The following is a 26,875-nucleotide window of genomic DNA, read 5'->3' on the forward strand; positions in this document are numbered from 1 at the left end:
TTAAAATTAGATATAAGAGTCGAAGACTTACCCTTCTTAGATATTGTTGTTCTCAATTAGCTACTGTAACACGCTACCGGCTTGCCTGCTCAGCTCAAGAGCGCATAGCTACAGATCGTGGGTTAGTGACTTAGAACCGAGGCAAGGTGTATGCTCTCCGTGACGACTGCATGGAAAAATGTGACTGAAATCATTCTTCCTCCCCTCCACCTCTGATTTATTTTGAGAATTTGGCATTACCTACGGAGCACAGGTAAGTACTGGCACAGAATCTAGGACCACTTATTAGGTTTACTGTCCGCCGTTACAGGCAGATCACTATCAAATTAAATGTAAGCCTACGCAGGTCTATCACAAGTAGTCCAAATATAAATCGTGCTAATTTTTCTCCTTTTCCGCATGCCCTTTCTCAATAGCATCGTGTTTTCTTTTACTCCATCGCGTTTCAGTATGTATCACTTAGCATTCTCTCGAAATCGGCATGTTCTTATCACATGCTAGGTAAAAATGGCGGCTTAGCGAACTGTAGTCTTCTTATATAAAAGTTAACACCCCCTTTCTTTTTGTTTTTCTAAAGAAGCGATATAGTTCTTTATGGTAATATAAGTCTCTGAAAATCTGATATGCTAAAAAATGTCGAAAACCGTTATAAAGTAAGTTGATTTTATATGAAATAAATAATAGTCGGATTTAGTGGTGCTCAGCCTTACACTACTGAAATAATTTTTACAAAGGGCGGTAATTCAAGCAAGCAAACAAACAAACAAACAAACAAGCAAAGCTAAAGTTGCGGCAAGGACTAACTAAATACGAAGAACACTCATGATGTATTGGAGTTGCAGCTTTAACACATGACGCGTAAATACGACGACTTTGTCAACCAAAGCATATACACAACATAACTGCGTTAATACCTCACCACTGGTCTTGGCAAAAAGTCATGCAGTTAGTTTTCTGTCTGTAGCTGTAGAGACATTCATCCATATTCTAAATCGTCATACAGGTACAAGCGTTTAACTATTCGTTTATCTCTACATGTATCCCATTAGCTTGAATACAAGTGCCAAGAAGATAAAACTAGAATGAACAAAGACCGGTCTCAGTTTCATTTCGTTGCATTTAGGGACCGTCAGATCTGAGATAGAAAAAGAACTACAATACGATCTCTTCTTAACATGTGTAAATGTTTAATTCAGCTCATTCCGGGCTAGAGGGCGTGGACAGTAGCATGCATTTTCACTACTGTCCATGAACAGGCTCATCCGAACCGAGTTTGCAAAATTTTCGTTTATGTCATGGTGGGCATCCTGTGGTTTTCAACTTTTTTTTATTTTATGAACTGTTTGATGGATCTTCACAACTCTGTCTCAAGTCTGCATGAAGTATCCTACAAAATTTTAAATAGAATTACATTTAAAGACCTTCTCTTCAGTAACAGATTGATGAATCTTTACCAGACGATATGATATGTAGAATCTTGGCCAGATACATCCCTGCATGGACCATATTCAAATGTTTTCTAAAGTACTCTCTTGCTTGCACGCAGAAACATAGAGAGCCAAAATTGAACTACCTTATTGATGTTCACCATACTTGGTCCGAAGCAAGGTCAAATGGTGAGCTATTAAGGCCCATTTGGTTTCTTGTTTATCGCTCAACCGAAATGTTAAGAGTGTATTTGCCGTGGACCGTCTACCAGATATATTAATTTTGATAAATATGCAAACCAAAGACACTTATCCTGATGCAGAAGTCTGTTTACTTTATTCTGTTTGCGTATATTTAACATTTTGTTCAATACATTCTCTCACCAAAGTATGTACGTGTTGGCGCGCATGCTGTCCTGATGCAATAAAGGAACCCTCTGATAGGTTTGGTTGTTTTTATAAAGAGAGCTTATTAACTTATTCCATAAGGCTAACAGCCCACCAAAGCATAACAAACATACATACATATATATGACGAAAAGCAAAATTCATACATATAATTACACTAAGTTAAATTTGGAGAAAGACAAATAAATATTTTTACAAACTTGTTCGTTTCACATTAATGTCAACAGGTTTCTCTTAATTACATCAGACTAAATATATTATTAAAATCTGTGACTGGTTGAAGGCGCGGATCGACATATATTTGTTTGGGCGGAAACGAGGCTCTACCGCGCAGAACACTTGTCCTAGAGCCAGATATTTTCAACTGCACCTTTTACATGTATATGTTTTGTGCAAACCATTATCCTTAAATAATAGGAGACATAAAATAAAGCGAATGCTTTTATTTTAAGCACTATTCTATTACAGTAGCGTATAAATTCACGCATTCATTCATAAATTACAGCACGGGTGTTATATCTTTCAACCCTAGGTGTAAAATGTGTTTTTCCAGCACCGGCAAAAACACGGGAAAAGCATTTCAAACTTGCAATGAAAAGAAGATATTATAGGGGCATTTTATTGAAAAAATGTCAACAAATTTTAGGAATTGCATATCGTAAAAATCCAATGCTTTTCTTGATGAAGAAGCTCGAGTTGGAATTATACAGTAACAAATTAACATGAAACAACTATGGTGGCTGATTTCTGCCATTTCGGCCCGCGAAACATGAGAATCAACAAGATAAAATGGCTGGGGGCGCGGGACGAAAACTTGCTATTTAGCGGGGGCGCGGAGCGAAAACACGATAATTAACGGGGTCGCGGGGCGAAAAGTCGACAATTAGTAACTATAATGACGGGGTGCGGTGCGAAAACTCGACCTTTGAAGAGCGGTAATTATCGTGTTTTCGCCCCGCGCCCTCGCCATTTTAGTTTCTTAATCTCGACTTTTCGCCCCGCGACCCCGACAATTAGCGAGTTTTCATTGTAATGCTTAAATTTCGTCTTTTCGCGAAGCGGCCTCGCTAATAAACTTATGATTTGTGCCATTTCGACTTCTCAAATCAGCCACATAGATAATAGAAAAGTCGAAAAAAGAGAATAACAAGAGCTGTCGGAGGACAGCAACGCTCGACTATTCAACAGCCTTGTCAGTTGAATAAAAATTAAAGTTGAAAAAGAAGAATAATTTTGTAAAATTGCAAAACAGGGTTATGGAAACTATAGAATGCATATCAGTTCATGACAATGGACAATTGTGTGAAGTTTCAATCCATTCCCATAAGTGGGCACTGAGATACAAGCTTACATACAAAAACTTAACCAAAAACTGCTAAGTCAAAAAAGGGTCATAATTTTGTAAAAATGCAAAGTAGAGTTATGTAACCTGTGCATCACATGTCAGATCATGACAGCGAACAAGTGTGTGAAGTTTCAATCCATTCTCATTAGATACCAGCTTACATACAAAAACTTAACCAAAAACTGCTAAGTCGAAAAGGGGCATAATTTTGTAAAAATGCAAAGTAGAGTTATGTAATCTGTGCACTGCATATCAGATCATGACAGTGAACAAGTGTGTGAAGTTTTAATCCATTCCCATTAGTTGGTACTGAGATACCAGCTTACATACAAAAACTTAACCCAAAACTGCTAAGTCAAAAAAGGTGCATAATTTTGAAAAAATGCAAAGTAGAGTTATGGGACAGGCACAGTGCATGTCAGATCATGACAGTAAGCAAGTGTGTGAAGTTTCAATCCATTCCCGTTAGTGGATACTGAGATACAAGCTTACATACAAAAACTTAACCAAAAACTGCCAAGTGGAAAAAGGGGCATAATTTCGAACAAAAAGTAGAGTTATGGGACCTGCTTAGTACATGTCACATGATGACAGTGAACAAGCTAGTGTGTGAAGTTTCGATCCATTCCCATTAGTGGGAACTGAGATACAAGCTTACAAACAAAACCTTAACCAAAAATTTCTAAGTCGAAAAAGGGGCATAATTTTATAAAGAAACAAACTAGAGTTATGGAACCTGTGCAATGTAAGTCAGTTTATCACAGTGAATAAATGTGTAAAGTTTCAATCCATTCACACAAGTGGCTACTGAGATACCAGCTTACATACAAAAACTTAACCAAATCGGGACTCCGACGCCGACGCCAACGCCGACGCCGACGCACGGGCGAGTCCAATACCTCTACTATTCTTTGAATAGTCGATCTAAAAACGGCGGGGTCGAGGGGCGACAGCACTCTAATTAGCGAGATCGCGGGGCGAAAAGGCGGAATTTAAGCATTACAATAGCGGGGGTGGAGGTGGGCGAAAACACGCTAATTGTCGGGGTCGCGGGGCGAAGAGTCGAGTAACTAAAATGGCGAGGGTGCGGGGCGAAAACATGATCATTAGCACTCTTCAAACGTCGGGGTTTCACACCGCGCCCCCGCCATTAGAGTTACTAAATGTCGACTTATCTCCCCCCGACCCCGCTAATTATCGTGTTTTCGCTCCGCGCCCCTGCCATTTTAACTTGTTAATTCTTGTATTTTCGATCGGAGGGGTCGCGGGGCGAAAACGCGAAATCGCAGAAATCAGCCACCAACTGTATTTAACCTATCGATCTTACCGAGACGAATTGTTGGAATGGCTTGCACGAGTCCCATACAAAATTAAATGCCAGTATACTAAATCAATATACCTATCAGTCTTACCGAAACGAAACCATGTTATAAGGCATCATATGAACATAATTTAACAGATGGTCTAAAATACATATATGTCACTCATATAAGAAATGATATGTTTACTTCTTATGTTTAAGACAAACATGATGGTGATTTAAACCTTTTATTTTTTCGTTTGTTTTGTTAACATAAAAGTCCCACCAATATATTTCAAGATACAACTCTTGAAAAATTTGACATGTACGATGCTTTACTGATCAAGAGTTTTAAAGTCAATTCTCCACCCCAATAAATATCTTAAAATGGTCCAAGCAACGACATGCAATTCCTGAAATTCGTTGACATTTTTCTTTCATAGAAATGTCTCTATAACATCTGCGTATGTCTCTAAATTACATTCTGGTACTTATAACATGCTCAACCCAGGGCTAGAGGGCGTGAACTGTAGCTTGCACTTCCACTGCCGTCCACGAGCAGGCTGGGTCAAACCGAGCCTGCAACATTTTCGTTTATGTCGTGTTAGGCGATCTGTGGTTTTCCATTTTTCTTTCTTTTTTCCTTTTTTTAAATAGTTATATTTAATGTCCCATTAGCTGTTTTTGAGCAAATGATCATAGTTTTCTATATAACAAAAAAAAAAAACACCATTTCCAAGTTTTATGCATAAGCAAATTGTCACCCACAAAGCACTGTCTGTATGTTTGCGGTATCTCAGGTGACCTATGCTCCCTGTTATTTCAAAAATGTCGACAATGACTTTTGCAACAGTATTTTTGGCAAAATGAATATTACAGCCATCAATGAGAAAACATACTCTTTCAAAATAATAACTGTTAGGTAAAAACTTTGGATTGGCGCTTGGTTTTGATAAGTCTCAGTTCAAGTGTATGTATATGCGATATCCTCTGTTTAATATAAAAATAGTCTAGTCACTACTGTTGCTTCATTTTTTCTTCATTTGTAGCGTGATCCTGTCTGTTGATAGATTCACTCTTTTTCTTTTTACGGCTTAAACCTGGAGAGTTTGCTACGCGCTTGTGTATTTCATCTTTAGTACAAGAATCTGTGGTGTTCTTCTCATCGCTATTGTGCCTGGGTCGTGTGTCGGAATCTGCAAGAAGAAAAACGAAAAAAAGTATTTATAATGGGAATGACGAAAACGCAAGTTTCAGTAAATACATGTAGCTTAAAAAATATTTCTGAGGTTACAAAACTTGTTTAGTATTGAAAACGGTCCAAATAGAAAGAACGCATGCAGAAAAGCGAAGAGGTTTAAAAGCGTTACATTTTGATTTATTTCATTAACATATGAAGACATCTACTGACATGCATTTGCGTATCGAAACAAATGCTGATGATTTAATCACGAGATTTCAAAAGGAATTAAAAGAAATGAGAAGAATATTGTTCAAATGACTGCAATTCTATAAGCTAAAATCTTCAAGGTTTGTGTTTTTTTTTTGTTATATTTAAAACATATTTAAACCTGTATAATTATTGAAAAGAGTTTCAAATCACTAAACAGAAATAACCAAACTGTTCATAGGATGTATAACTACAAAACGACAAGGGTAACTTAAGGGAACAAACTATCTTAAATATTTTACAATACCTACAAAAAGGAGTAGCCCCCTTTGCTCAAAAGTGTTTCTGTATGTTATACGGTATTCCCTCCATGTGGGAACTGTGTCATATATTTTTTAGCAAATGATTTGTTTCAATTTTATGACTTTTGGTTTGTTAATGGGGCATAACATTCTGTGACTGCATAAATAAGGGAATATAATTTACTTTAAAAATATATCAAAAGTACGGTAATACGGTTCTAAAACAGGGCACCTGGGAATATTGTAAAAAATGAAGTAAAATTTTGAAATATACGAAGTCAACCCTAGGTTAAAACTTGATTACAGGTAAAATATATACTTCCATTTACTTACCTAAATGGTTGTGTTGTTATATAGGCAATCTGTTTAGAGACTTTCATAACATTTCAAAAAATGTACTGGTTCATATACTTTCTAAGTATCATTAAATCTTTGAAGAGTTAGTGCGATGCTTGGGTTGTAGAATTCTTTCATATGAAGCATACGGAAGGTCGATGGTTCTATCCAGATGCCTACTCGGGCCTGAAGTCATGCACAGATAGGCACCTGGGTCTCCTTCCACCACATCAAAAGTCACAATATGACCTATATTTATGTCGGTGTGACTTTAAACCCGACTAAACAAAACACCGAATATTTCAACGAGTAACATTACAGGAAGCGTTAACTACAAAACGTACATTTTCCTAATAGATTTGTAAGAGATTCGATTTAAGTCAAATTAACTAAAGGCTGCATTTATGTTAGCGTCACATTATATCCATTGTAAATTACCTACTTTGACGACATATTTGATTGATCTGAATCGCTTATTTAAAGTTAATTTACTTCGAAGTTGTTACATTTTTAATACACATGTACTGAGAACACAAGATTGTCTTTATTCTTCAGTTGTATACGATGGAATCTCATGCTCATAAATTAATGCTCACAAATTTTCCTCATTTACTTAAGTATGCCATTCTTACCTCCGGGTGCCTTCTGTTCCCCCTTTTTACTCTCGTTTTAGTAACTTATTAAGTTTGGTATTCAGTGTTTCTAGACTACCTTCTATTCGATCTAGTTTGTCTTCTAGTTTTGACTGTTCAAAGTTTTTCAACCCTGAAACTTTCAGAGCCTTCAATATAGGTTCAATTGGTGTAACTACTGTAGCCCCATACGAAGTACCACCCGTTACCAAGCCAACACAAACAATCTCCCCATCATGCCTTTTTGTAAACACAGGAGCGCCAGAATCTCCCTTGTCTGCAAATGCCTCAGAATTAACCATCAGCTGACCATGCAACTCAAAACCTAATTTTTTCCCAAGAACAACATTTGCTGTTTTAACAGAAATGCAAATACCATCATCGGCAAATTTAGCTTTTGTCTTTTTTGTTTTCCATCCAAATTTAAAGACAAACGGAGAATTGGCCATCCATAAATAGTTGTAGGTAAGTCCAGAATTGTATGAATCACACTCATCTGAAAAAGAAATGTAATATGTTAAGACAACCCTGTATTTAGTGAAGATTCTTACATTAAACTCCTTCGGATAAAAGCTTTTTAAAAGTATTTTCGTTAGTTTAAGTAAATAAAACACACTATATAGGTCCATTACAAAAAGACTATTTTGTGTTAACTCAGTTGTGATCACATTAAAGGTTGGGTGTATTTAGTCGTTTTGATACAATTTACCAGTATACATAAAATGTTTTATCATAGAACTGCATCAATTGTTTATTTTATTGAACCTTGATACTTGTGACTAAAAGATGTGGCTAAGTTATGTAGACAAGTATACAAACAAATAACCTGCAAATTTGACCTTTGAGTTAGGGAATGTTCTCTTATACATGTATAGTTACTCAGGAGTCGACGCCCAAGAAAAATATTTTAACTAATCATACCTAGTTGAAACAAACTTAAAAGAAGACACCCGGAAAAGAATCTCTAGAGTGTCAAAAAAAAAAAAAAAAAAAAAAAAACCCGGATGTGTCCGCTTTTGCATTATCTCCGGATACTTTATTTTGCTGTGGTAAAAAACGACCATTTAAGATTTTAAGAAACGAATCATCTGACAGCATACATACAAATAGACACATTTTGATTAACTTACTTATCTAATTTTATAAATCATACAATTTTACATTTGAGTACAGTAAGTTTTAAGTACTTACCTCCGTGAAATTGTCCTGTTTTAGGACGTCCATTTGTGATTTTAAATAACGCAACCTCATATCCATCTTCATCTAATTCGTCACCTTTACAATACAAAGCTCGGACAATATCACCAATTTGTGTTTGACCACAATGCCAATAAACGTGACCATGAGACTCATTATCAGGAGATAAGGGCCAAATCACTTCCTTTTCATTTTTAAGTTTTTCAAATGTCTTAGGATCCAGCAAAACATGAGCGGAGGTTATTCCACAAATACCATATCTAGGGTGTTCAATGAAACCACAAAGCGCACCACTTTGCGGTGTATCACTCGAAGGTGAATTTTCAATCTGACACCCAAACCGTAGACATTCCTCCTTATCTTCCTGAGAATGCATGTAAGGTGTGAATATTCCCTCTCTCACATCAGTTTCGATATTATTGTAACTGGCTTTAAACGGCAGTTCGTCAATAGGAATATAACCTTTCACAGGAACATAAAGACAGATACACGCTTTTTGAATTAAATTTGGACATGATGAGGGCTTATATTTTCGAGATCTTACTGGACTTGCAGCAATTATGGATAGGTATTTATGATTTTTCATTAGTTCTTTTCTGTTACCTTTTATCCATCTGCAAATGGTTTCTCTTTCCTCATTTGTCAACTTGGTTTCTAAATATTTGGGATCTGAAAGTACGTCATTGCCCTCTGAGCTAAATGTGTAATTGACTCTGTGAATATATCTATACGCACCATATAACTTAATTCTGGGGTTGATGTCGGTATGAATAACAAAAGTTATATTCGTCTTATTCTCCAATGTATAGGCTGCCCAAACATGTGTTACTCCGTCACTTGCCTTGACTATTTCCTTGCATATATCATTACATAATTGCAAAATAAAATCCCTTTCATCTTGAAATACTGAACATATTTCATCAATTGTCTCTTTACTCCTGGGAAGTATGCCTGATTTAAGCAGCTCAGAAGCACGTGTTTTGTTTTTCTGTTCAATGCAGCTTCTCCAACTGGAACTATCTGTAATAGAAAAGTTAATTGGTTGAAATCATTGTTTTCTTCATTGTGAATTTAAAATACAGGCAGATGATTACCCGCAGAGGAAGCGTTCTGAAGGCTTGGATGTATTTCATACATTCTTAAAGAATCTGAAATAGATTAAACCCATCTGTACAATACAAATAGTTATTTAGATAACAATAAGAGATACTTTTTATGATGAGATGTTTACATAAATAACACTAACAAGAACAAGGCTAAATATCCAACACGCAAAACCACGTTCAAACAGCACAGCTCTCCTCAAACCTTAACTATATATCAGTATATATATGGATGCTTACATGATTAACATTCAGTCTGCTTACGGCAATTGATCCGTGTAGACCAAGATTAGCCTGCATGTCTATATACTGTTCGCTATTCAGTCAGTAAATCTTTAGTGAACACTGCTTCGAATGATAAATGATACTGCCCAAATTGAATAATGGACAAGTCCATTGTAGAAATATAGCAGGGTAAAGGTTTATATATAGACAAAGTAAAACATGTAGACAAGGAGGACGAAACGAACAAATAAAGGAATGTTATTGGGCATCGCGTTGGAATTAGTCAGTATATAAACATCACTGGGATGTTAAAATCGGTTAATTGTGCACAAATCGTGCACTAATCCTTAATATGTATCCCCAATATATCCCAAAGTTACAGGACAAGGTAAATTGAGTAATATTAGTTAGATAAACATCTAACACTAGCAACGGTTACAAAATGTACGAATTGTAGAACACAAATAATTATAAATTGAAAACCTAAAAAGTATATACTCATTGCATTTGCAGAACGCATAGCACTAAGAAAAACACTTGTGTTTTTTTAACAGAGATTGTTCTATAAAATACGTTCTATAAGATATCAAATACCAATTAAAGTTAATATCTAAAGCAAGCAAGAAAACAGTTTGCGCAGAATTGTATCAACTAATCTTTAAAGCTTCAGCCACAATATCACACACAGGTATATACTTTTTATTTATTTTATGTTTGATAGAAACCGTTTCTCTGCTCAGGTAATTTTGATTATTTTTGCACAGGCGGAGACAAACAAAGCTCTATCTAGACAATTTGGAATAGAAAAATAGACCAAAATTGAATACCTAGCTGCTCCCGATGATTTGTCGATTTTAATGACTGATTAAAAGGCAACGCCCATCAAGCAACAGTCGAAATGTTAGATAAATTGGTCGTTTTTTTCTTGTTCCTATACACATTCGTTTCTTTTTGTAAAAAAACGCCCGATTACAACATAAAAAGAGAAAGAAATAGTCAATAAAAGAAAATGCTTCGACATACTTGTACCATATAAAATGGATTGCTTCTTTTTAAAACATTATTTAAACAATGAACTTCATTTTAATTACGTGAGTACAAACATAATATCATCGAAGATCAATATGTCCTAATTCGGAGAATGTATCTTTTTTGCTGAAGCTATCCATATGAAGTTAAGTTAAGAAAAAAAAAACAAGGAAAAATATCCAACAGGAAATATCACGTTCCACAAAGAAAACCTCCCAAAATCACATCTAACACCACGCGGACGTGCACTTGACCAACACTCACACACACTTACAAAAACACACGCACATATACAACCACCAATCCATCCAAACGCACGCACACACACACGCACACGCACACGCACACGCACACGCACACACACACACACACACACACGCACGCACGCACGCGCGCGCGCATACAAAAACAAACAAACAAGGACAAAACAAACAAATAAGGAGCTATTACACGTAAGATTTGAAAATATTGTAATGATAAAAGTACTCATTTTAAATGAATGTCTTGTCCACGTGCTGCAAAGATCGTATTGTGGATGGCACGTTGCAGACTAAAAGCTTTTAAAATCGTGCACGATGGAACAACATGCATATTGTCTCTACTCTTCAATTTTCTACCACGTATCATGTAATATAAATAATTTGTTTTCTCTTGAAATATGTAAGCTATACAATGCGAATTGAGTCAGTTAAATCTAGCGGTTTACTCCATCATTTTTCGTGGTTTACTTAACAATAAATACATGCCTTTAAATGATTTGTCGTCTCATTTACCGCGGTTCAGACTTCAGATGCGCAAGAACCACATGTGGAGGGGTGACAGAAATGTGAATGGAGGTGGACTCATTGCATACTTGAGATCAGATATTGCAGGTGAAAGGAAACATACTTTAGAATTTAAAGAAATAGAATCTGTCTGTGTAGAAGCAAATTTTGATAAAACTAAATGGTTAAGGACTTCGGACACTATCATATGCTTCTAGCCTACATTTTAAATGCAAATTTCTCATTAAGTATTTAAACAATACCCAAATCGTTTCGAGTCAATGATAAACCAATGTATTAGTTAATTTATTACAGCAGAAACTGATTTGTATCTGTTCCTATCAAAATGTTTTTCTTATTTTATCTGGGCCAGGTTATATTTTCTTGAAAAAATAAAATGTTTAATTTCCGTAAAAATATAATGTCATCACTTTACGGAAGTTTTAGATATATGAATTCCAGTCGAAAAAAGTGACAAAATCTGTTTATTTAAGGAAAAAAATAACATTTTAAGATTAAAATCCTATAAATAAATTAAAAAGAGAACGATATTTTTGTAAACAACCTGTACTTGATTTATCTATACACTGTTCGTAATGTAAAGTTATTGATGCATTACATGTGTGAATAGGTGTACATGTTTAAGTGACCGGTCAGTTTTATTACAGTGGTTCATGTAGTTATTTAAGTACATGTACATGCCTGTATAGCTCTGTTATAAGTGATGGCAGATATTTGTGTGCTGTATAACATTAATACTAAGAAAAGGCAGTAATCTGATCAAGGCCGTAGGGTGGGTTCTTGCTTGGGATAAGTACCAGTGGCACAGATAATATTTGAGCCGCGCCATGAGTAAACCAACATAGTGCAATTGCGACCAGCATGAATCCAGACCAGCCTGCGCATCTGCGCAGTCTAGTCAGGATCCATGCTGTTCGCTAACGGTTTGTCTAATTCCAATAGGCTTTGAAAGCGAACAGCATGGATCCTGACCAGACTGCGCAGATGCTCAGGCTGGTCTGGATCCATGCTGGTCACAAATCCACTATGTTGTTTCCTCATGGCACGGTTCATTTCGCTTAAACATGTAATAAAAATGTATCCGAAAAGACAGTTCTTTCTGAGGTTTGCCTAAGGAAGCTGGATCGGAAAAAGTTAAATCGGGATAAGTCTGACAACAACCCATCTATAGATAATGTTGTCTGTTCAGGGCTGAAGTTGTGGGCAAAACATATTCGAAATATGTCATTTGTAGGGCTAAAGTAGAAGCAGATCGCTGCATAAAAATTCCACCTGAAACTCGGCTGGACCGTTTAGGTCGTTTTCTCGTCTAGCCGGATTTGTATATGCCATCTGCATGGAAAGCGACTTGACACATCACTTTCGTGGCATCACACTGAATGTGAAACCGTCACTGATATGACCTGCCAAGAAGCTACTGTTCTTGACCTATGCATCACAGGCATATCAATGCCAAGCGTTATTTCTGTTGGATAGACTATAGTCAGGATCAGATTAACTGCTGTGCACTTATTGCCTATTTTTTGTTGTATTTAGGCCTAGTCCGCCGCTAAGAACAATCTTCAATTCAGTTTGCACAGAAGGAAGAACATGAAGTAATGAATGCGTGTGACATTTAGTATGTGTCTAAAAGAAATAAATATAAATGCACAGAAGAAGATGAAGAAATAAAGAAATGAAAAATATATATGCAGAAGATTACCTGGTGTGTTGCTAGTATTTCACAGCACACATTTGCCAGTCTAGTGCAGCAAACAACCAGGATAAGCCAATGAAAATTTAACCCAATGAATAATAATGAATTCACAGTATTTGCTTTTCTCAATACTATACATGTATAACATGCCTAAATGTGCCCTTTCAAACATTTGTATAGTATTTGAGTTGCAAACAGATGTAAACATATGTGACTATCAAATTATTAAAAATGAATATAAAAAGTATTGGTTACTTTATATTTGGGAACACCCTGTAGTTATATTTTTTGTTTAAAAGTACTGTTCCACCCCTTGCATCAACACAATAGTCACAGAAAATGTGTATAATTAATATCTACATATGCTGGCCAAATATGGTTTTGATGCACGGGGGGGAACAATGTTGTTTAAAGCAAAATAGCTTTTATATGTATATAACAGGGTACGTAATTCTATTTAGAGCAAAAATTACCATTTTATGAAACAAATACTGAAAAATTTGACTTAAAGAAATAATCTCAAATATGTATTTTGATGGTATATGTAATTAAAAACTTATTTCTCAGTGGTTTATTTTTCACTCTTGGAGTAGGCAAATTCATATAGAAAGTGTCCGAAGTCCTTTTTGGTACATATAAACCACCATCTATGTTTAATTTCAGTTTTTCTGGAAAATTTTACAATACCTTAGATAAAGCATTTTGTAAATGTGATAATATAATGGTTATAGGTGATCTTAACTACAACATGTCAATAGATGAAAAGTGTCAGACTCTAAAAAAACTCTTGTGATATTTTTGACTTGGTGAACATTGTGTTAGAACCTGCTTGTTTTTTAAACAAAGCTAATCCTACTCTTATTGATGTTATAGTGACAAACAGTAAAAATCGTTTAGGTAGTATATGTAACTTTGACTGCGGACTAAGCGACTGTCATAATTTTATTGAGGTACAATTCAAACAGGAAATTCAAAAGTCAAAAAACAAATTCTGTTCCTCTGTTTTAAGCATTTTAACGATGAAAATTTTAATTCTGATCTTAAAGCCAATCTTTTAAAATTAGATACTTCTCAAGAGGATGTAAATAAAATGTACAGTGATTTCAGTGATATTTGTTTTTGGAAACTTCAAACTTACATGCTCCTATAAAGAAGATGAGAGTAATACTACGATCATCTCCTTTTATGAACAAAACATTAAAAATGCAATTTACAAAAAGAGGATATTATTAAATAAAAATAATAAACACAAAACATCGAAAAACTTGGAAAATGTTTAGAAAGCAGAGAAATTTGGTTACTAGCATCAGGAGAAAATCCATGAATAAATATTTAATTGACCGTTTTAGATACACCAACACGGCTGAAGTCCCACAGGTAAGAAGAACAAGATACGGTCTCAAATCTTTCCGTTCCGCGGTTCCCAGTTTCTGGAACTCATTACCCCCAGCATTTCAGAGATGTAACGGGGCTGAATCAGTTCCGGAGTCTGATTAGCTCTTGGGACGGCAGAATTGTAGATGCTCTTGTTGCACTAATTAAATTATTTTTGTTATGTTCAGTTCTTGCTTTTTCCGCCCTCTGTCATTGTATTTTTTAGTGTGCTTAGTATTATGCATGTGCTGATTGCTTGTATTATGCATGTTTTAGTTGCTCATTGATTTGCTTGTATTTTAGTTTGTAGCATGGTTTGTCTGCTCTTAAGTAGTAATATTCTTTTACTGACTTCTGAAATACAGCTGTTAATCAGTCCATAACAAATCTGATTTGATGTGGTAGATGTTTTAAACCATTTCTAAAAACACATTAACTTGTATTTGCTTTTAACTAGCTTTTAGGCCTAGGCCAAGATTAACAGATGTATTTCAGGTTAAACCAAATTTGTATGTATAACTCATGTATTATTCATTAACTGTGATATGCTAATGTTGTAAGTCTATTTAATAGGTACACCTTTATTATGTTATTAAATATACTTTTGTTATTTATGTCGGTCAATAGCTATACATAGCTGAGGTTGTCTATATATAACACCGATTTTAAATAAATTTTTTATCTTGTATCTTGTAAGAACTGAACGCCCTCGTGGTCTGCGTGGTTAAATGTCCAAGCATCTGAACGATAAACCGTGGTAGATAAGACGACAAATCTAAAGATGCCTCGATTGTTCTCATTTTTACATTTACATGAAATATTTTTGTACAAAAATACGCTGGGCTTCTTTAATTCGAGAAGTAATGCATCGGACGTCATGCGGTATTTTGGTCATAATGCACTCTTAACGTTCCGCGCATCAACCGTTGTTTATCGCAGAATATACAGAGCTTGAACTTTTAATTTGTATAAAACGCAGTCAAATCGAGCAATGTTAGAATGAAATATTACGACAGATTATATTTGAAACTTTCTCTATTTCAAACTGAGATTTTTCGTTTTATAATTTTCATCGTTACAGAACTAGTTTAAACATATTTACAAATGTATTCCAAAGAGTATCGAACATAGATTTGTACAATTACAATAACAAGTTAACATGATGATAAGGAAAGGATAAGAATGAAAGGCGTGTCTTATATAATTCTTCTAAAGCGGACAATACGGTTTGTATGTATGATTATGTAAATACAAGAGAGCGTTATATTATACCCGTAGTGGGTAGTGGTCATATAAAAGTACCTGTATATTACATATGCTATTTATACTATATTATGTTATTTATATTATATTATGTATCCAGTGTCAATATCGACTAAAATATCCGTAAATTAAATTCATTTCAATACCAAACTCTTTCAACATACCCAATTCACTCATAATTTCCTGACTGATATCAGGAGGTATGTATGTATGCATCTCCACCATGTCACCAGCAATGTCTTCAATTTCAGTTCTGATATCTTGTAGGCGCCGCTGTATGATGGGACCACTGAAGTAGTCAACTAAATATATCAAAGAAATCAAGGAAAAACGTTTGAACTTGAACATTCTAGCATAAAACTGCTGTTCTTGTCACTTTTCGGGGGTGTTTTAACAGGAGAGAAAACGTGTGTTAACAGAGAGATTCTCGAGCTCGCGTGCTGTTATAACACCTTTTTATATATGCGTTCCGTGGCAAAGCGGAAACGTCATTTGGCCCCAAAACGGATAATTCAAAACGAAATGACGTTAACGTAAAAAACAACTCAGACATTCCCGCGCATTTCGTGGAAATTTAATGACGTTTAGGGACATTCTAGCATAAAACTGCTGTTCTTGTCATTTTTCGGGGGTGTTTTAACAGGAGAGATAAAGTGTGTTAACAGAGAGATTCTCGCGCTCGCGTGCTGTTATAACACCTTTTTAAATATGCGCGTTCCGTGGCAAAGCGTTAACCTCATTCGGCCCCAAAACGGATAATTCAAAACGAAATGACGTCAACGTTAAAAAACATCCCAGACATTCCCGCGCATTTCGCGAAAATTTAATGAAGCTGAGTGACATTGTATTTATTTATCAGTTTTTACGCGTTTTATGCTAGAATAGCGTTAGCGCATGTTCTTTTCGAGTTATAACATTTGCAGAATCCTTCGGGATACATTGGTACCCTCGCCCTAACGGGCTCGGGAACCAACCAATCCCTCGGAATTCTGCAGATGTTATAACACGAAAAAACATGCGTTATCCCTACATTGTATTCATTTTTCAGTTTTTACGTGTTTTATGCTAGAATAGCGTTAGCGCATGTTCATTTCGTGTTATAACATTTGCAGAATCCCTCGGGATTCTGCAGATGTTATAACACGAAAAAACATGCGTTATCCCTACATTATTGACTCTGCAGTATGGCTTTCGAACTCTAGGCCCTTTTGCCGAACGTCTTCTCTAATTCGCTCAATGCAAATGTTGAATGTCCTCGAAAAACAGTTGGTTGTGGGAACTGTACCAGATTCAATACGTTGTTGTGCATCTGAAAGAGCTTCTTCTGCTGCCTTGCTCATTCCGGTAAAACGTATTACAATCCCAAATGCTGCAACGGAAAGAAAAGTTCCGAATTTATAAAAAGCTCCTAATATATTTATGTCAATGCATATGTAACAAGAATATAAAAGATGGTCAAAAAAAATCTAAAATCAAAGAAAGCAACGGTCATGTTGTTCTCTAGAACAATTTAATTACTGACTTGGAATATTTTCAGACATCACTTCTGACTAATATATACTAATATATGCAGTTTTTGTTTAAATGGTGTAAGTATCAATCTGTTATCATTCTATTATATTATCGTGTTAATGCAGTTTGTTTACCTTTTATATTCTACTACACCCTTTGTTCTTGGCAAAAGTATAATTGCAAGAGTATAATCAATCGAAAGAAGAACTTACAGATAGGAATTTGCATCGATCTCTCATTTTCCTGAAATCTTACTTGAAAGTTTTGCAATGCTGTTGTCAGTTCATCAACACCTGAAACATAATAATCTGTACAAAAACTGTACACAAATTAAAAACAGTGTTACATTATACTGCTCTGTTATATTCTGTTTCATAGTTGCTGCAAAAATGTAATTTTGTGGAAATAAAAGGGTAAGCGCTTCACAAATAAGATGACATCTACTTTTTTTTGTAAAGAACTACCTTTCTTCATAAATATTTATTTATCATGATTAGATAGTTTTGAAATTACATACTAAAACGTAACTGAATGTTTAATTATATTTAAGTTCATATACACTGTATAGAAGCTCATTTTATTAATTAATTTTCGGCGCTAGGCATACAGATTGACTTTTATTATATATACTGTACCTATATAGATTCTGTAAAAATACGGCTTGTATGTCACAAGTAAAGACGAACACGCAGAAAACAATTTCCGTATTGTACTATCTTGAAATCAAATCCCGTATCATGCGTGTGTCAGGGCTCTTTCATTAATATAAATGACCAATTTTTATGAATAGTTCAAAGAAACTAAAACTTAAAACCTCCGAAATGACCTTTCTTCGTCACGACCCTTCCGACATAAAATTGCAAACTGCTGATAATGACATTATTTTTTCATTCATGTGAAACATTTTTAACGCATTTCGAGCAATAAATCTCATATGTAAACGAAGCGTCGGAATCCAACGTGCGTGAACAAGAATGACTTCATGATGTTTCATAGGTGTACTAAATAGAAGCGTTCCAATTTGAAATACCATCTGTAACGTTACGGCGTTTTTTTGTAAAAACATTTTAGTACACGGAGGTATATAATGAAAAGAGTCTTACAACACTAATTGGGATGATGTATTCCGCTACCGTAGATTTTACCCAAGGCGTTTTCCCGGTTTGGCAAAATCCATTTGAGTTGAATTCAACATCCCATATCAATCTACTGTTAAAATAACCATAATATGATCGAAAAATTACTAGCCTCATGTGAACATTAAGACCATACATACTGGTGAAACATTTCATGTATCTAACTTGTTTTACCTCGCATTGTTATTGCATACTCTAGGCCATATTTATGTTCATCAGTGTACCATTCTCTCAATTTCTTCTCTTCTTCTTCAATCTCGGCTGTTTCTACAGCTTCCGTTTCATTTAGAACAGCTCTCAGTTCTTTTGTAAGCGCAGGATTACCGATTTCTTCCGAACATCTGTCTATTATTTCCTCGATCATTCCTATGAATCTTTTATACAACTGATCGTCGATGTCTCCTTCTCCAAAATGAATAAGCCTGTTCCTAACGTTTCGTAAATTTTGTATGCCTTGCCTGGAATTTCCCTCAAGCTTGCAGATCTTGATAAGAAGAAAGCAAAACGTGCTTATATCCCAATCACCTAAGTTTGTCCGCTTCCCAAACGCAGGAAATAATATCTGTTTCAGATCTTTCCTGTGCTTAATAATCTCTCGTTTATTTTGAAAAAGAAAATCATCAACAGTCCATGGAAAAGGGTCGTGGCCCACGGGTGTAATATCTTGTACATTTTTCAGAAACAATTCCTTCGTTATCTTTAAGCCACAATGACGAAAGACAGTTATCAAATGACAGTATTTCGGCTGCCTTAAGGGAGGCATACTTTTAAGTGTCTACTTCGCCTTAGTTATGATGTAGTTTCTGTATTTTCACATACAAACAGAAATAACCGTGAGGTATATGGAGAATTTTCTTCGAAGACGTTATGATCCTGAAAGTAAAAGAGAAAAACTAAGTTAAATGTAAAATGTTGAACACTTGTCATTCGATTAGTTACGGCGACCTGAAATATGGTGTATGAAAATACTTGAAGTATGTGAGATTTAGCATTGCCCTGTGTAAATGTTTTACCATCTATCCTCAATCGTTTAGTATTGTATATGATACAAAGGTATTTTAATATTGATTCATTCCGCATTGATACGTAAGTAATATCAATATTCGCCGAAAGGGAGGGAACTCGAAAATCGCGGATTTTTATCGAAAACTAAAACATCTTGATCACCGTCCTTTATCAAAACGTTTTATATTGCCCAGGTATTACATAGTTCCTTTTTGCAACTGACCCGGTCTATTTCATCAATGCGCTGTGAAATGTAATTTGGGTCATTAAGGTCATGAGACATGCCAAAATTGTCCATAAGCACATGTTTTTACAATGACTAATTATTGAAATCTCGATTTGTGCTAAACATCGGGATCTAATTTGTGCAGTCTTTGAAAGAACAAGTTCATTTATATTCTTTATGACATGAACATGGTAACTTACGGTGGTATGTTTAGGACATGCAATTATTTTTTTAGATTAAATTATCTCGTGCGCATGACATCTTATCTCGAGCGCTCGACATCTTATCTCGAGCGATCAGCATCTTATCTCGTGCGCACGACATCTTATCTCGAGTGATCAACATCTTATCTTGTGCGCACGAGGTAAGATGTTGATCGCTCGAGATAAGATGTCGTGCGCACGAGATAAGATGTTGATCGCTCGAGATAAGATGTCGTGCGCACGAAATAAGATGTTGATCTCTCAAGATAAGATGTCATGCGCATGAGATAAGATGTTGATCGCTCGGGATAAAATGTCGTGCGCACGAAATAAGATGTTAATCGTTCGAGATAAGATGTCGTGCGCACGAGATAAGATGTTGATCGCTCAAGATGTCGTGCGCACGAGATAAGATGTTGATCGCTGAAGATGTCGTGCGCACGGGATAAGATGTTGATCGCTCGAGATAAGATGAAACTTTTTCATTAGACGGACACGAATATGGGAAGCGAAAGATTCACCCGCACTCCGAGAAGTGACATAGATTATAACCATATGTCAATAAGAGTGGCCTGTCGTATTGAAAATAGATAACAATTGCCGATTGACGTGACTTTATTATCATAATATTATTACAGAAAATTGATAAAATATCATAGCATATGATATTGTACGAAATATAAGTATCATGAAAGGAAGTATGAAATGAAAGTTTCTAGCTAAAATACATAGAAACAAAATAGACAACGCTATGATCCTGAAGCTATCACGTTAAGCACACATGCACTAGACAATGCAAGGAGAATGCAAAGTGCAAGGCAAGTCCAGCTACAGAAAATCCGAGGCTAAATGCACAACTTATTTTCAACATAATGATGATGTCTTCAAAGGAACAATATATAAATCCAATGCAATTGCAGGAGAATGCATTTTTATAACACTGAAAAAAATTAGTGTTTCATCCGTCATTTTGACTTATGTATAACGAATTGTATCAGGCGATGGTTAACTATCCAAGCAGATGACTGCACTAACCTGCACATTCAACAAAAGAAACAAGTGGTGGGGACCATGTCGTTTCAACAGATTCATGTGTTAGAGGTTTGTAGCAAAGTGATCTGTATATGACATATGTACTGACCTAAAAATACACTGCTTGGATCACTGATCGATTGAAACCCTATTCTAAACAAGAATCTGTAACAGAGTTTATAGGTTTCGCACAGTATTTTGGCGTTTTGAAATGTAAACAAACAAAACAATTAAGTCAATACACTACGTTTACGATACAATCAGTGATTCTTCGTTGGCCGAGCGGTTACGGTATTCGTGTTACACTTTTTTGTAGGAAGTTTGACTTAGACTTATAAAAAAATTGTTTTTAAAACTGTATTTAATTTTTTCTTCAATACGATTCAACGAAGACAACACGAGTTAGTTTATCAGTTTATCTAGTTCTTACTTCTTACTTGTTCACTAATTTATATATGCTATATCACTATTAACATGTAATTATGTTTAAATACACTCCGCCTTTAAAATGATCTAATTATTTGTAGTTTTCCTGTAATATTTTAAAGCTCTGCGGGTTAGTTTATAAATTTGATAACAATCTTACACTTCACTGTAATAAAGCATTGCACGGGGTCATAATTTCAGTATCGATTGATTCAAAGATATTACCGATTTTATAAGAAAATAAGAAACAAAACAATGAATTAGAAACCAGAGAAAACAAACTTATACAATGTCTATTGTCTATTGTGCGATGTAAAGACCTTAATAGTCTTTCCGATCTGATTAAAGCAATGTCCCGCGTATTTAGCTTTACGCCTTGCACGTTAGAGATTTAGGGGAAACTTGCTGAATCGGAAGATTTTCTGTGTCTTGTAAAATGTCGCGGTGCGAAAAGTCGAAATTAGAGAAATAAAACGGCGGGGTCGCGGGGCGACAACCCGCTAATTACCGAGGTCGCGGGGAGAAAAGGCGAAATTTAAGCATTACAATGGTGGGGGCGCGGGGCGAAAACTTGCTAATTGCCGGGGTCGCGGAGCGAAAAGTCGAGATTTAGTTACTAAAATGGCGAGGGTGCAGGGTGAAAACACGATCAGTAGCGCTCTTCAAACGTCGAGTTTTCGCACCGTACCCCCGTCATTAGAGTTACTAAATGTCGACTTGTCGCCCCGAGACTCCGCTAATTATCGTGTTTTCGCTCCGCACCCTCGCTAGATAGTGAGTTTTCGCCCCGCGCCCCCGCCATTTTAACTTATTAATTCTCGTGTTTTTGCTCGGCGGGGCGAAAACGCGAAATGGCAGAAATCAGCTACCATAGATTCATTAGTGCGAATATCTTTAAAAACTAATTTTATTGAATTTGAAAGACAGAACCATAAATGCAAAAAATATCTATTGTAACATACATGGATCTAGAAATACTTGCAGAACTGCTAGTTGATGTAAAAAAAATGTGAGACATTTCTAGAAACACAATTGTCTGACTCTTCTTTATATATTTGAGCAAACTTCGAATCAACATGCTTATCGGTGGCAAGGAACACAAAGTCAAAGAAATTCGTAATGATTAAGCCTTAATTAAAGAACTGATTAAGAAAAAAGATACCTTAAACTACAGGTTTATCCTTTCTGCACCATTTTCACAGGCTTGTCTTCTTATTCCAATCGACCTGTATTTGTGATATATTTTTAACGTGCGAAGTTATATTTTCAAATAGTTATGAAAAACATTTCTTGGTGAATAATAAGCATAATTGTGATATAAGAGCCTATGTTACAATTACCGAACAAGGACAAGAATGTTCTTGTTTAAATATTACCGCTCGCTTTGTCTGCACGTACATTCATGTTACTTGATACATTTTCAACCTTTATTTACATTATACGACTTGTCTTTCGTTCTAATTCTATCCATTAATTATATATGTAAGAATATGTATCTAAACATAGATATATATGTGTGTTTGTTTGGAATAACATATGTTTAAACTAATTGTTGCACACAACAGAATTTTAATTGTGAAATTCGGTTAATCAAAGGACAAACCGCTATTTTACCTCTATTAAGGAACAATAAGAAGCACAGAACTTACATTACATTTATAACCTTTTTGTCTGTTATCCATTTGCCCAGCAGAAATATTAAATATAAAATATGCCTAATAAAAACCGTTTAAATGTGAATGTAAATCCGTCACTGGTCTTGAATATACCTTTATATAAAGACAATAAACACTTGTTATAAAAAAGCAGAAACTAAATATACTCCAGCAGTCAATAATAACTGAAGTTTAACAAATCGTCAAAATTTATTAAATACATGTAAGGAGTAATTAAAATCACGTGCATTCAAATTTTGAAATGCTTCCGGCTTAATTGTCAGGGTAAACAAAATGTAATGAAACAATATCAGCAAGCTCAAGTGTGCGGAAGTAATATAATGTTGGTAAAACATAAAGATGACCCGATATGAAATTCAAGTCAACATGAAAAATATTGACGTTTCCGGCTCCATTGTAACTTGATGGAAAATAAAAACGAGTGTGAAACTAGAAGATGCTTTTGTAGAAAAGCATGTCTCGCCCAAAGCAAGAAGTCAATGGGGGACAGGAGCGAAAATCACAGATACTCTGATGGATGGCTTAGTGACTGAAATGCAACAGAGATCATCTACTCGACATGGACTATCATCTCATGACGCTAAGTTATGGATCGGAAACGGTTTTCCATGTTCTGGCCCCTCAGAAACGGTTTCCATATTCTGGTCCCTGTGAACTTGACCTTTGATCGAGTAACCCCAAAAGCAACAGAAGTAATCTACTCTGCATGTCCAATGAACCTATAAAGTTCCAACATTCTGGGTCAAATGGTTCTCAAGTTATGGATCGGAAACGGTTTCCCATGTTCTGGCCCCTCGGGAACGGTTTCAATGTTATGGCCCCTGTAAACTTGACCTTTGATCAAGTAACCCCAAAAGCAATTGAGGCCATTTACTCTTTTACTATTTTAACACGAACGGACATGTGTCTCTGTATGCTGGGCTGGAACTGCATTATACATGAAAGGTATAATATTTCAATGTAGCTTATAAAGTATATAGAAACAGGTACTTTTTCACCTAAAGAAGCCTGGAAAATGCTATGTAGGAAAAATATACAAAACTTTTAAACTGAAAATTGGACTCAATGAATGGTAAATGATGATGCCTTTACAAGATTCGATTTTTGCATACAAATATAGAAAGAGCGATATTATGGTAATGTGCGGATACTTCCGTAAGTTTATTACATGCTAATCAAATTAGCAAAATATGGATTTGTAAATATGAATATAGATATGTTAGATCTATGTGTCTCAATTGTGGAACCTTGTGTTGTGATGTCATAAAGCATGTTGTTGTTAACTGTAACAGAATGAACACTTACAGAGAGAAATTGTACAGAATTTTTTATAATGTCTTGGTTAGTTATTTACTAAGATTTAAAAGTTTATAATTTTGTGTATATGTTACTCTTTCTGTGATGTTATGTAAGAATTTTGCATAGTTATGCAAATCACTCAAATGTGGAAATAAAGAGTATATATAGAAGGCGGGAGGGGGGGGGGGGGGGAAGATGGAAATATTTCGTCAAGTAAATACCTTAATAGTCTTTCCGATATAACCATAAATCAAGGTCCCGTGTTTTCGCTTTACGCCTTGCATGATAAAGATCCAGGGGAATCTTGCAAAATCGGAAGATTTTCTGTATCTTGGAGTATCCTCCAAAATGTAAAATTGTTCACATTCTTATGGCGAAATTGTCCGTTTGGGTTGCCGTTAGCAATTGTACGTAAGGTTGGATCATGTGTAAAGAACCACTACAATATTGGTATTTAGAAATGGAATCAGGTAGATGGTATGAGACACTTGAACTACCATTTTAATACAGAACATGTACAAGATATACGACCGTTACGAAGAAACTGAAAATGTTCTTTAAATTCTAAGAATTGTTTAAATCTCATTATTATTGAAACATATAGCCATGCATCTATTTATAAAGTTAATAAAATCTTTTTTAAAAGTTATGAAAAAGAATTGTTTCCGGACATTCACAAAGTCCCTTCACTATTTTGTTCACCTTTATTGATGTTGAGTATGATTCGTATTTATGTATTGAATATTTGTATTATATCACGTGTACTGATATACACTAAATACTTCAATCGAACTAGATTTTTAATACTTTTTTAAGAACTATGTTGCTGGTATTGAATTAAAGATAACGAACATGTTTTTGTGCTACAATTTTTACCAAATCATAAATACTATGATATATATAAATTTATATATGTACACTTTACATTTCTATATTACAACTTAGAGTTAGCAAATGATATAGAAGTGTAAATCATTGGAATGTAATATTTTTGAAACACATGAAATAAATAGAACTGCTTAATACGGCTTTATGATGCAAACAATAATGAACATTCAACAGATGACCAGAGATTTTAACATTGGAACTTGAGGAAATAGCAGAGTACGAATTAAATTTTAATTCAATGTCGAAAGAAGAACACGAATGATCAAAATATATAGTTCTTTAAAGGATAACGGGCAATATTTCCGAAACAGCCGTGTCGTCGCTCAAACATATCACCTGGTTCTATTCCGTTAATCTGATTCAAGTGTGCGTATATCCTAATTTTACGGAATTTGAAAGACAGAACCAGTAATATGAAAAATATCCATGGTAACATACATGGATATTACAGACCTGCTAGTTGATGTGATAAAAATGTGAGGAAGTTTTAGAAACACAATTGTCTGACTCTTCCTTTTATATTTCAGCGAACTTTGAATCAACATGCTTATCGGTGACAGGGAATACAAAGTGCAAGTCAAAGAAATTTGTAATAATTAAGCCTTAATTAAAGAACTGATTAAGAAAAAAACTACCTTAAACTACAGGCTTTTCCTTTCTGCATCATTTTCACAGTCTTGTCTTTTTATTCTAGTCGACCTGTACTTGTGATATATCTTTAACGCACAAAGATTTCTTTTCAAATAACTATGAGAAAGATTTCAAGGTGAATATAAGATCCTATGTTATAATAATCGAACACGGACAAGAATGTTCTTGTTTAAATATTTCCGCGCGCTTTGCCTGCACGTACATTCTTGTTACATAATATTATTTCAACCTTTTTTTACAGTATAAGTCTTGTCTTTCGTTCTAATTCTATCCATTAATTATATATGTAAGAATATGTATGTAAACATAGATATATGTATGTTTGTTTGGAATAACATAAGTTTGAACTAATTGTTAAACACAACATAATTTTAATTGTGAAATTCGGTTAATCAAGGGACAAACCGCTATTTTACTTCTATTAAGGAACAAGAAGAAATACAAAACTTACATTACATTTATAATCTTATTGTCTGTTATCCATTTGCCCAGCAGGAATATTAAACATTAAAACCAAACCGTTTAAATGTGAATGTAAATCCGTTCACTGCTCTTGAATATACCTTTATATAAAGACAATAAATAACTGTTATGAAAAAAAGCAGAAACTATATATACTCCCGCTGTCAATAATAACTGAAGTTTAACAAGTCGTCAAAGTTTGTTAAATACGTGTAAGGAGTAAAAACAATTACGTGTATTCAAATTTTGAAATGCGTCTGGCTTAATTGTCAGGGTAAACAAAACATAATGAAACAATATCAGCAAGCTCAAGTGTCCGGAAGCAATATAATGTTGGTAAAACATAAAGATGACCCGATATAAAATTTAGAATACAAAAAGTGGAAACTCCACAGGTCGCTCAACACAACGAAAACGAAAATGTTGCAGGCTGGGTTTGATTGAGCCTGTTCATGGACGGTAGTGGAAATGCATGCTACCGTTCACGCCCTCTAGCCCCGGGTTGAGCAGAACTCAGCATTTACACATGTTAAAAGTACAAAAAACA

At 35.1% G+C, this 26,875-nt stretch overlaps 1 protein-coding gene across 2 annotated transcripts; it reads right to left on the minus strand.

Moving 5' to 3' along the window:
- Positions 1 to 1,721: 1,721 nt before the first annotated feature.
- On the minus strand, positions 1,722 to 25,936 carry LOC128556872 (uncharacterized). Of its 2 annotated transcripts, none has more exons than XM_053542699.1 (8): positions 25,851 to 25,936; positions 18,635 to 19,333; positions 17,537 to 17,617; positions 16,980 to 17,181; positions 15,977 to 16,101; positions 8,332 to 9,357; positions 7,141 to 7,636; positions 1,722 to 5,676 (listed from the first exon to the last, which is right to left on the minus strand). In XM_053542699.1, the coding sequence occupies exons 2-7, from the start codon at positions 19,221 to 19,223 to the stop codon at positions 7,167 to 7,169; spliced, it is 2,493 nt and encodes an 830-aa protein (XP_053398674.1). In that variant the 5' UTR covers positions 19,224 to 19,333; positions 25,851 to 25,936; the 3' UTR covers positions 1,722 to 5,676; positions 7,141 to 7,166. The 2 variants fall into 2 exon arrangements, with proteins under 2 accessions (XP_053398674.1, XP_053398673.1); XM_053542698.1 differs by lacking the exon at positions 25,851 to 25,936 and adding an exon at positions 22,515 to 22,598.
- Positions 25,937 to 26,875: the final 939 nt, after the last annotated feature.

This window comes from Mercenaria mercenaria, chromosome 5 (assembly GCF_021730395.1).
Source record: "Mercenaria mercenaria strain notata chromosome 5, MADL_Memer_1, whole genome shotgun sequence".
Taxonomy (NCBI): domain Eukaryota; kingdom Metazoa; phylum Mollusca; class Bivalvia; order Venerida; family Veneridae; genus Mercenaria; species Mercenaria mercenaria.

Excerpts from the sequence above, each read along its gene's own strand:
- LOC128556872 (XM_053542699.1), bottom strand. The coding sequence starts at position 19,223 with ATGCCTCCCTTAAGGCAGCCGAAATACTGTCATTTGATAACTGTCTTT. Across the intron at positions 17,618-18,634 it reads GTATGCAATAACAATGCGAG|GTGTTGATGAACTGACAACA; the intron begins GTAAAACAAGTT and ends ATTATGTTTCAG. Across the intron at positions 16,102-16,979 it reads CATACTGCAGAGTCAATAAT|TGGTCCCATCATACAGCGGC; the intron begins GTAGGGATAACG and ends TGACTACTTCAG.